General features: G+C 40.9%; 1 protein-coding gene across 1 annotated transcript in view; it reads right to left on the minus strand.

Moving 5' to 3' along the window:
• The window catches only part of ZBBX (zinc finger B-box domain containing), a gene marked incomplete at its 3' end in the record, with an annotated part of 103,003 nt that extends 92,521 nt beyond the window's left edge, over positions 1–10,482 (minus strand). Inside the window, exon 1 of the mRNA XM_008053286.2 lies at positions 10,368–10,482. Within this exon, the coding sequence (XP_008051477.1) occupies positions 10,368–10,435 (68 nt within the window). The remainder of the gene's footprint in view (positions 1–10,367) is intronic.
• Between the last annotated feature and the right edge of the window lie 1,083 nt (positions 10,483–11,565).

Below are 11,565 nucleotides of genomic sequence, written 5' to 3' on the forward strand. Positions count from 1 at the left end.
AGAGCCCACACCGGCGGGCGCTTCCGCTCCCGCTCCCTGCCCTTCCCCCCAAGCTCGCACCGGACGGAAGAGGCACCAGACGGAAGAGGCGGGAGGCCCCAGCGCATCCTTGGAGCAACGCTTTCCAGGGAAGCCCTAAAGCCACCGGGTAGCCGGCTTCCTCCCAGAAGCGCCCCCTCCTGGCCGCTGGTCAGCGGTGCAGTCCGCCGCATGGAATAGGATCCCGGGTTCTGGGGAAAGGCTGATCCCAAGGGCCGGTGAGCAGCGCCCGTCAAGCCGCTCCCGCCCCTCAGGACGCCATGAGCCGGCGCAGGTACACAACACTGGGCTGCCACATCGGGATCGGGCACAGAGAAACCCGCTACACCAAGGCTGTAAATAACCAAAGGAACCTACAGTGCCTACATCAGCACCTGCCGACCTCAAATAAGAAGTCATGGACACAAATGAGAGGCTCCAGAAAATAATTCTGACAATCTGAAAAAAGAGTTCCTCAACACGCCCAAAAGACCCCACCAGCTCTCCAGCAACCACACCTAAACAAAATGAAATTGCTGAAATTCCAGACAAAGACTAATGATGAAAGTGAAAAACAACATAAAGAAATTAAAAAAAAAAAAATCTATCCAGGACATGAATGAAAAGAATCTCCAAAGACATAGACACCTTAAAAAAATAAAATAAAACAAGGTCAGTGCAGTGGCTCAGCCTGTAATCCCTGTACTTTGGGAGGCCAAGGCGAGAGGATTGCCTGAGCCCATGGATTTGAGACCAGCCTGAGCAACTTGGCAAGACCTCATCTCTATAATAAATCAAGAAAAAATTAGCCAGGCATGGTGGCATGCATCTGTAGTTCCAGCTACCTGGAAGGCTGAGGCAGAAGGATCACCTGAGCCCAGCAGGTTGAGGTTGCAGTGACTGTGAGCATGCACTCCAGCCTGGGTGACAAGTGTGAGACTCCAACTCAAAAAAGAAAAACAAAAAACCCAAGCTGAAATTCTGGAAATGAAAGAAGCATCTAGAGAAGTACAAGATACAGCAGGAAGTTTTAACAGACTAGAACAAGCAGAAGAAATCCTATCAGACAAAGAAAAAAGAATCAAGAAAACAGAACAGTCTCCAAGAAGTGTGGTATTATATAAAATGTCCAAACCTAAGCAGCAGGTTTGGAAAACCTATCTGAGGGAATAATGGAGGAAGACTTCCCTGGTCTTGCCAGAGATCTAAACATCCTGAGATACAAGAAGCCCAAAGAACCCCCAGAAGATTCATTGCAAAAAGGACAGCCCCAAGACATATGATCATCTGACTATGCAAGGGAAAGCATTTTAAGAGAAGTGAGACAAAAAGCATCAAATAACTTATAAAGGAAACCTATCAGACTAACAACAGACTTCGCATAAGAAACCCTACAAACCAAAAGGGGACCCATCTTCAACCTCCTCAAAAAGAATAACTGTCAGCCAGAACTTTGTATCCCACAAAACTAAGTTTCATAAATGAAGGGGAAATGAAGTCATTTGCAGACAAGCAAACACTCAGAGAATTTGTCATCATTAGACCAGTTCTACAAAAACTATTCAAAGGAGTCCTAAATACTGAAACAAAGGGTCATAGTACACCAGTAGAAAGATGCTATAAATCATAAAGCAAACAGGCTTTATGGAACACCAATAAAAAATAAATAAATAAAGCAACCAGATAACAACCAGTATGATGAATAGAATTGTACATGTCATTATTAACTCTGAATGTAAATGGTCTCAGTGCCCCAATTAAAAGATATAAACTGGCAGGATGGATTAAAAAAAAAAAACACAACCCACTTATCTGTTGCCTTCAAGAGAGCCTTAATTCACCAAGACTTCTATAGACTCAATGTAAAGGGATGGGGGAAAAATATTCCACACAAATGGAAAATAAAACAGGAATAGCCATTCTCTCTCTCTCTCTCTCTCTCTCTCTCTCTCTCTCTCTCTCTCTCTGTCTCTTTCTCTCAGCCTCTCCCTTGTTGGAGTCTTACTCTTATCTCCTAGGCTGAAGTGCAGTGGCACACTCATGGCCACTGTGACCTTGACCTGTTGGGCTCAGGCACTCCTTACGCCTCAGTCTTCCAAGTAGCTGGAACTACAGACACATGCCACCATGCCTGGCTAGTTTTTGTGATTTATTGTAGAGATGAGATCTCACCAAGCTGCACAGGCTGGTCTTGAGTCCCCAGGCTCAGGCAGTCCTCTTGCCTTGGTCTCCCAAAGTGCTGGGACTATGGGTTAAGCCACCTCACCTGGCCTAGGAGTAGCCATTCTCTTAACAGGTAAAACAGACATTAACTATTAAATTAACTTTATATTAACAACAGTAAAAAAAAATGACAAAGATGGCTATTATATAATGACAAAGAGATTAATCCAACAAGAAGACATGACAATTTTAAATATGTATGTTCCTAACACCAGAGCCCCCAGCTTTATAAAACAAATTCTACTAGACCTAACAAAAGAGATAGACAGCAATACAATAAGAGTGGGAGACTTCAACACTCCACCGACAGCAATAAACAAATCATCAAGGCAGGACGTCAACAAAGACACACTGGAGTTATATAGGACTCTAGAGGAAATGGAACAAACAGACATCTACAGAACATTCCTTCCAAAGCTACAGAATACACATTTTTCCTATCAGTACATGGAACATTCTACAAGATAGACCACAGGGTAGGCCATAAATTCAAAAACAGTGAAATCACATCAAGCACCACGTCAGACCACAGTGGAATAAAACTAGAAATTAACTCCAGGAAGAACTCATAAAACCAAAGATATGGAAGTTAAACAATTCACTCCTTAATGATACTTGAGTCAGCAATGAAATCAAGATGGAAATTTAAAAATCCCTTGAAACAAATGAAAACAATGAAAAACGTTATCAAAACCATTAGTATGGCCAAAGCTGTGCTCAGAGGAAAATTTTTATAATGCTCAAGGCTTACATTAAGACTGAAAGATCATGTATCATCAACCTAACATCACACCTCAAGGAATTGGAAAAACATACAAACCAAACCCAAGAAGAAAAGAAATACCAAAGATTAGAGCAGAAACAAGTGAAATTGAAATTTAAAAAAATACAAAGGATCAATGAAACAAGAAGTTGGTTCTTTGAAAAGATAAACAAAATTGATAGACCACTAGCTAGATTAATTAAGAAACAAAGAGATAAGACTCAAATTAGCTCAATCAGAAATGAAAAAAGGAGACTTTACAACTGATACAATGGAAATTCAAAAGATCATCCAAGACTATTATGAGCACCTCTATGCAAACAAACTAGAAAATCTAAAGGAAATAGATTAATTCTTAGAAACATACAACCTCCCCCAACCTTGAATCAGGAAGAAATGGAAACCCTGCATAGGCCAATAATGAGTAGTGAGATTGAAACAGTAATTAGAAGTCTCCCAACAAAAAAAGAAAAGTCCAGCATTTGATGGACTCACAACTGAAATCTACCAGACCCTTGAAGAAGAACAGGTACTGATTTTACTGAAGCTATTTCACAAGATTGAAGTGGAGGGAATCTTATCTCATTACAAAGCAAGTATCACCGAAGCCGGGAAAAGGCACAACAAAAAAAGAAAACTACAGACCAATATTCCATATGAACATAGATGCAAAAATCCTCAACAAAATATTAGCAAACCAAATTCAACAGCACATTAAAAAAAAAAAAAAATACACCATGATCAAGTGGGTTTTATCTCAGGGATGCAAGGGTGACTCAGCATATGCAAGTCAATAAATGTGATCTACTATGTAAACAGAATTAAAAACAATCTTATGATCATTTAAATAGACAGAAAAAGCATTTGAAAAATCCAGCATCCCTTCATGATAAAATCCCTCAGCAAAATAGGCACAGACGGAACATTCCTGAAAATAATAAAATCTATATACAACATCCCTGTAGCCAATGTCATCCTGAATGGAGAAAAGTTGAACACATTTCCCCTCAGAACTGGAACAAGACAAGAATGCCCACCTTCTCCATTCCTATTCAACATAGTACTGGAATTCCTAGCCAGAGAAATCAGGCAAGATAAAAATAAATACATAAATACATAAATAAAATGTATCCAAATTGAAAAAGAGAAAATCAAACTATCTCTGTATGCTGACAAAATGGTCTTATATAGAGAATTCTAAAGACTCCTTCAAAAGACACCTGCACTTGATAAATGAATTCAGTAAAGTTTCAGAATACAAAACCAACACACACAAATCAGAAACACTGCTATACACCAATAGCAACCAAGCTGAGAATCAAATTGATAACTCAATTCCATTTACAATAGTAACCAAAAAGCCAAAATACCTAGAAATATATTTAACCAAGGAGATGAAAGATCTCTACAAGAACTACAAAATTCTGATGAAAGAAATTGCAGAGTACACAATCAAATGAAACACTGCATGCTCATGGATTGGAAGAATCAACATTATTAAAATGAACTTATTACCCAAAGTAATATATAGAGTCAATGTAATTCCTATTAAACTACCAATGTCATTTTTCACAGAATTACAAAAAAAATCCAAAATTAATATGGAACCAAAAAAGAACCAAAATAGCCAAAGCAATTCTCAGCAAAAAGAACAAACCTGGAGCCATCACATTACCTAACTTCAAGTTATACTATAAGATTGTAGTAACCAAAACAGCATGGTACTGGTACAAGAGCAGATACATGGACTCATGGAACAGAATAGAGAATTCAGAAATAAACCCAAATATCTACACCCAATGACTTTGACAGAGCAGACAAAAATACACACTGGAGAAAGGACACTCTACTCAACAAACAGTGCTGGGAAAATCTCTCCTCATATACAAAAATTAACTCAAGATGAATTAAAACTGAAATGTCAGGCTGAAACCATGAAAGTCCTAGAAGAAAACCTAGGAAAAGGTCTTATGGATAGCAGCCTATACAAAGAATTTATGGCTAAACCCCAAAGGCAAAGACAATTAAAACAAAAATAAATAAACAGAACTTAAACTGAAAAAGCTTCCACACAGCAAAAGAAGTAATTAACAGAGCAAACAGACAATGTACAGGATGGGAGAAGATATTCACAAACTATACATATGACAAAGGACTAATATCCAAAATCTACAAAGAACTCAAACAAATCAGCAGGAAAAAAGCAAATAACCCCATTAAACAGTGGATGAACAACACGAATAGACATCACTCAAAAGAAGATATACAGATGCCAACAAACATATGAAAAAATGCTCAACATCACTCATAATCAGGGAAATGGAAATTAAAACAACAATGAGAGACCACCTTAACCAGTTAGGATGGCCTTTATTGAAAAAATTAAAACAGATGCCAGTGTGTATGCAGAGAAAAGAGAACACATACACTGTTGGTGGGAGTGTAAATTAGCCCAACTACTATGGAAAGCAATATGGAGATGACTCAACGAACTAAAACTGCATCTGCCATTGAATCCAGCAATCCCACTACTAGGGATCTAGCATAAGGAACAGAGGTTGTTACACACAAAAGACGCCTGCACCTGCATGTTCACTGTAGCACAATTCACAATTACAAAGATGTGGAATCAACCTAAAGCCCATCAACTGATCAGTGAGTGATAAAATGTGGTATATATACACCATGGAACGCTATGCAGCCACAACAAAGAATGAAATAATGTCCTTTGCAGGAACACGGGTGGAGCTGGAGATCATCATCCTCAGTCAAATGACTCAGAAACGGAAGACCAAATGCCGCGTGCTTTCACTCATAGGTGGGAGCAAAACAGTCACAAAGATGGAAATAACAGACACTGGGGACATCAATAAGGGGGTGGGAGGAAGGGGTCAGGATTCGCAAACTACAGAGCACAATGTTCACCATCTAGGGAGTGGCCCCCTGAGACCCAGTCCCCACCACTACACAATATGTCCACGTTGCAAATACACAAGTGTACTCCCAAATCTAAAACAAAAATAAAGAATTTTAAAATTTTCATAGCAAAAATATATACATTTTGCTCAATGAATCATCCTGGAAATTTTAAATGAATCTCTACCTTTATGTCCTGTGTGTATAATGTGAGGGGAAAGGCAGAAAGTTCTCGTCAAGGTTTTTTCTGCAGGAGATTCCACCGCAAGAGCTTTTGAGAGCAATAGCTGAGGCCCACCAAGCTTTTGACATAAGCCATTTTATAATTCTGCTCTCTTATCAGCATTAGTCACTGACTCTCTTTCATAGCTCTAACCCAAACTAACTGCAGTTTTGTTAGCTGTCATGCGTTGAATGCTTTTCCTTCATTTCACATTGGTGTTTTACTATACTCGGTAGCATGGATGCCCATGTGTGCTGTGACCCGAAACCAAACTAAAGAATAGTGGAGGTCAGAACAGGGAACCAATTTCTAGAGGTGATGAGCAGTCACCAAGGGGTAAGAGGACCACAGCTATGTCCCCAAGTGGATGTGACCGAGGGAGATACACAGAAGTGACTGGAGGCAGAGGCTGTCCAGGGGTTGAAAGAGGCTGGTCAGGGTCTACTCCATGGTGAGGAACTCAGCTCCTCCTGCAAACAAGCTCTGTAACAGGTGACAGGACAGGAGACACAGTGGAGCCTCCAGTATGGAGAAGGACACTGGCAAACTTGCAGGTCACTGTGTTGCTGGATAGGGTGCAGCCTGGGGCTCCACGGGTTCTTTGGCCCACCAAGAAAAGCATTTCAGAATGAACCCAAGTATAGTTTTAAGACAGAATTTATTAGGGGGTGAAGGATATGCCTGACAGGCATGGGAGTCTTAAGAGAAAAAATGTGCTTTTACTTTTGACAAGAAGTTTGATATACCTATACAATGATTATTATGCTGACCATGAGCTAAAGGGTAGGCTGCAGTTATCTGGTCCTGAATTTTGATTGTCATCACTCCACTTTTGATGAGTTAAGAAGTGGGCTTTTCCTGAGCAGGCATTTGCATTTGACAGGGAATTTGATAGACTTTTACAGCAATTATTATGCTAACCATGAGCTGAAAGGTAGGCTGGTTATTATTTCCCCACCTTTGATGGGCTTTCCTGAATTTGAATTTTCCAACTTTTATTGTGCTAACTGTAAACTGAAAGGGTAGGTTGCACTGACAAGTCCATGGTCCAGCATGCAGGATGGTCAGGAACGTGAGACAGTTGTCTGAATGCTTACCCTATTTTAAAACTACCTTCAGGAAGTGTATCTCTGTCTAACCTATGCTGAATGGCCTGCCTCAGCTGGCTCATGATGTGATGGTGCTCCCATGAGGGCAGCATGGGGCCACTGGGCACAGGGAGAGCACACGCCCAGCCCCAGGACTGTGGGAACCACTCCTGGAGACAGTGAAGTGTGAGCTGAAACCTCAAGGAGGGAAGGGCTTAGCTGGTCAAAGGGAAGTGGTGCAAGTAGCTTCCCGAAGAAGAGTAAGTTTGCAACATGGCAGAAGAAGCAATGGCTGGTCAGGAAACTACAAGTTCTACGTGATCAGGAATTGAGCGCAGGATGGGAATTGCCAGTGTGGAAAGACTCAGATTACAAAGAGCCTAGTAAGCCTTGTTGAGGCATTGGGATCTGTATTGCATGAATATGAGGATCATCAAAGGGCTGTACAAGAGCTGATCAGACGTACATTTAGAAAGGTCACTCTAGGTCAGGTGTGACGGCTCACACTTATAATCCTAGCACTTTGAGAGGCTGAGGAGGGAGAATTGCTTGAACCCAGGAATTTGAAACCAGCCTGGGCAACATAGGAAGACCTCACCTCTGCAAAAAACTAAAAAATTAGAGGGGCATGGTACTACATGCCTCTAGTCCCAGCTACTTGGAAGGCTGAGGTCGGATTGCCTGAGCCCAGGAAGTCAAGGCTGCAAGGAGGTATGATCATGCCACTGCACTCCAGCCTGAGTGACAGAGTGACACTCTGACTCAAAAAGAAAGATCCCTGTGGCTATAGAAAATCAATTAGAAGGTGCAAGGCTGGAAGCAACACAGCCAGCTAGGAGACTATTGCAGTAATCCAAATAAGAGACAGACTATACTCTTCTAATAGAGTAGAGGCAGTGGACAGAAAAATTAGAGCCTTTGAGAAATCAAGGAAACCGAATTGGCAACTTGGAGACAGACCAGAAGTTGGTGATGGAACGGAGGTGACAAGGATAGAATCTGAAATAATCCCAGGTTTCCTACTTGAGTAGCGGAAGGACAAGGGTGCTATATCCTGAACTATATTCCACAAGGGACACAGTTCAGGGAACACCCCCACTGCTCTCCCTAAGTCTCAGCAGCCTACAACATGTCACTTACTGTGTCCAAGGACAGAGTTCAAAAGCACAAATATGATTGTGCCACTCATTTGCTTAGAAGATGTTTCCTGCTTCTGAAGTTCTAGGATGGGAGAGGAAAGTCTGGCTGAAGGACCAGCCTACTAACCAAGTGGACGTGTTCATGTTTGGATTTCATGGGTCTAATGTAAGACAACAGATTGCTTCTCTAGTCAGCATTAGACACAAGCCAGAGGAGCAGGCATAGCCTTATGTATTTCACTGGTTATTTCATTTATAATTTCAGAGATCTCTTTGACATTTCCAAGATTATCAGATTAGCAAAAATATATATTTTGCCCATATAGGAAAGAAAATGTTGTTTTAAATACTGTGCTTCAGACTACTTTAATAGGTTAGAGGCAAGATGTTATGAAAATTAAAAAATAATCTGGGAGATTATTAAATAAAGCAAACAGGCTGGGGGCTGGAAAAGGGGAATGGGGTGGGGAACACCCAGAACATTGGTGTGAAGATGATTGTTGAGACACGGTTGGTTAAAACAGGCTTGGGCTGGGGAAAGGGTGAGAAAGGGAACTTCGTGGCGGCCCCACGGACCAGGCGTTCCTGGTTTTCATGCATTTGTGGATCGGGGGTGGGCCAGGGAATGGGCAAGTCCCTCATCCCCAAACCCCTTCCTGTGGTTCACACGTTAGTTATTCTCTAGAGCAGACAGGTCCCAACTGCAGCCCACGGGTGGAACATAGTCCAGGGCAGATATTAATATGGTCCCACAAAATCTTTCAGCATCATGTATTTTTTTAGTGTTTGTTTCTTCATGGTCTCATGGGTAGTTCCATTTTTGAAGTTCACAATCACGTCTTGTTCATGACATTGCTTTTTGGCAGCGCATGCATACATTTGTGAGCAGCTGTTTTCAATTATAAATCACACGAAGAGCAAAATTTGAACAAACATTTCTGATGAGAACCTTGAGAACTCACTAAGAATTTCAACCATGTCCACTGAACCAAACACTGATAGATTAGTTTTACAAAAACAAGGTCAAATTTCCCACTAGTTTTATATTGCCCTCATTTTTCTAAACTTTATAACCAAAAGTTTAAAAATAAAAGAAGTCATTATGTATATACACTAACTATATATTATATAATTTATGTGTGACTCAAGACAATTCCCCTTTGCTCGATGCAGCCCAGGGAAGCCAAAAGCTTGGGTACCACTGCTCTCGACCCTGCGTGGTTCTCTGACTTTGTTCTAAGCCCACTGGATATGTCTGAAATGTCCCCGACTATGAGATCTCTGCCTTTGCACAGGCTTCACCCAGCAGCCACCCAATTAACTGCCTCTTTCCAGCAAAACTCGGACACCTCTTCCTGCCCTTGTCCTCCTAGGCCCCAACGTGCATAGTCACACCACACCTCCTGCAATGCCATCAGTGTCACGGTCCTCACTCACACCCTCAGCAGACTGCCAGAGGGCCAAGACATTCCTGCTTCTGTAGCCTTGGCTCCTAGCTTTGTGTGCAGTTGTGGGCCTCACCAAGATCTGTGGGGATATGTAGGGAGGATAGACACATCACCAAAGTCCAATCATGCATGGTCCCTTATCTTTTTCTATTGAAAACAATCGTGCTAGCAATTAGGTACCTCCCCTTCCCACCAAAAAGGCAATACACCTAAGAACAATGATGCTATATATTTGTGTGACATTTTCCAGTTTGCACAGCACTTTCACACCAAGTATCTCAACAGTGCAGAGTGCATTAGAAGAGCTTGAAGACACCAAACAACTGCAGGATATTGATCTGAAACAGAGAATTCAGGAGCTCAAAGTAAAACCTGGCAAAGCTATTCACTTATAGATAGAAATATAGCAATGTGAAAAAAAGGAGATAAGAATCCACAGAATTTGAGTCTGACGCGAAACAGTCTCATAGAAAAAGAATAGCTCAAATTACAATACACAGGAATTTTGGCAATTATTTCTATTTAAGAAAGAAATATATATGCACTTACTTATATTTTAGCTTTACAGAATTTCCAGGTTTTCCCCATGGAAGAACTACAAAATCTTTGGTGTTCATGATTACCTCCGTAATGTTGTGTAAAATTTACTCCGATCTATGAAAACCTTCTGAAACAGTAACAAAGACAAAAGAATTATGCCAGAGGTCAAGCAGTGTAAGTTACAACTTTAAAACACCACAGAATTCAGGAACATTTTAAAAATGGAAATATTTGTGAAGAAAAAGTCTGAATCAAAGGTTGAACAGCAAAATATTATGATATACAGTTGGCCCATTGTATAGTCAATGAACAGTGAATTAAAATACTCAGGAAAAAGCAATAAAAATAACACACCAATAAAAAATGATACAAAAAAGCGCGACAGCTATTTACAAAGCATTTACATTATATTAGGTATTATAAGTAATCCAGAGATGATTTAAATGACACTGGAGTACTGTGCATAGGTTATATACAGTCACTATGCCATTTCATATCAGAGACTTTGGCATCTGTGGATTTTGGTACCTTGTGGGAAGGAGGGTACTGGACCAAGTCCCCTGCAGATACCTAGGAGTCACTGTGTTTTAAGTACATTCTGAGTGGTGTAAAAATTTACATACTATTAAAGTTAGAAACACAACGTACCTGATGGAACTGAAATTTCACCAATATTTGTAGACAGTTGACCCTCCACCAACACGGAGGTTAGGGTCACCAATCCCCCCAGTCGAAAACCTGTGCATAACCTTTGACTCCTGAAAACGTTAACTGCCAGTAGCCTGCTGTAAGATCAAAAGACCTACTGATAACATAAACAGTCAGTTAACACATATTTTGTATGTAATGTGCATTACATGCGGTATTCTTAGAATAAAGTAAACTAGAGAAAGGAAAATGTTGATAAAAACACAAGGAAGAGAAAATATGTTTGCTGATAAATAAGTGGAAGCGGGTCACCATAAAGGTCATCACCCTCGTCCACGTCACGTTGAGTAGTCTGAGGAGGAGGAGGGAGAGGCGGGGCTGGTCTTACCTCCTCAGTGTCAGCAGAGGAGGAGGTGGAAGGGAGGAGGAGATGCTGGCACACCAGGCATAACTTTTATTGGAAAAAAGTCCATGTGTAAGTAGATCTGCAGTCTGCACAGTTCAACCCCACGTGGCTCAAGGGCCAACTGTATAGCAAAAGACTGAGGAATACTCAACT

The sequence above is a fragment of the Carlito syrichta genome, unplaced genomic scaffold (genome assembly GCF_000164805.1).
Source record: "Carlito syrichta isolate Samal-C Ts95f unplaced genomic scaffold, Tarsius_syrichta-2.0.1 Scaffold74005, whole genome shotgun sequence".
In the NCBI taxonomy this organism is placed as follows: domain Eukaryota; kingdom Metazoa; phylum Chordata; class Mammalia; order Primates; family Tarsiidae; genus Carlito; species Carlito syrichta.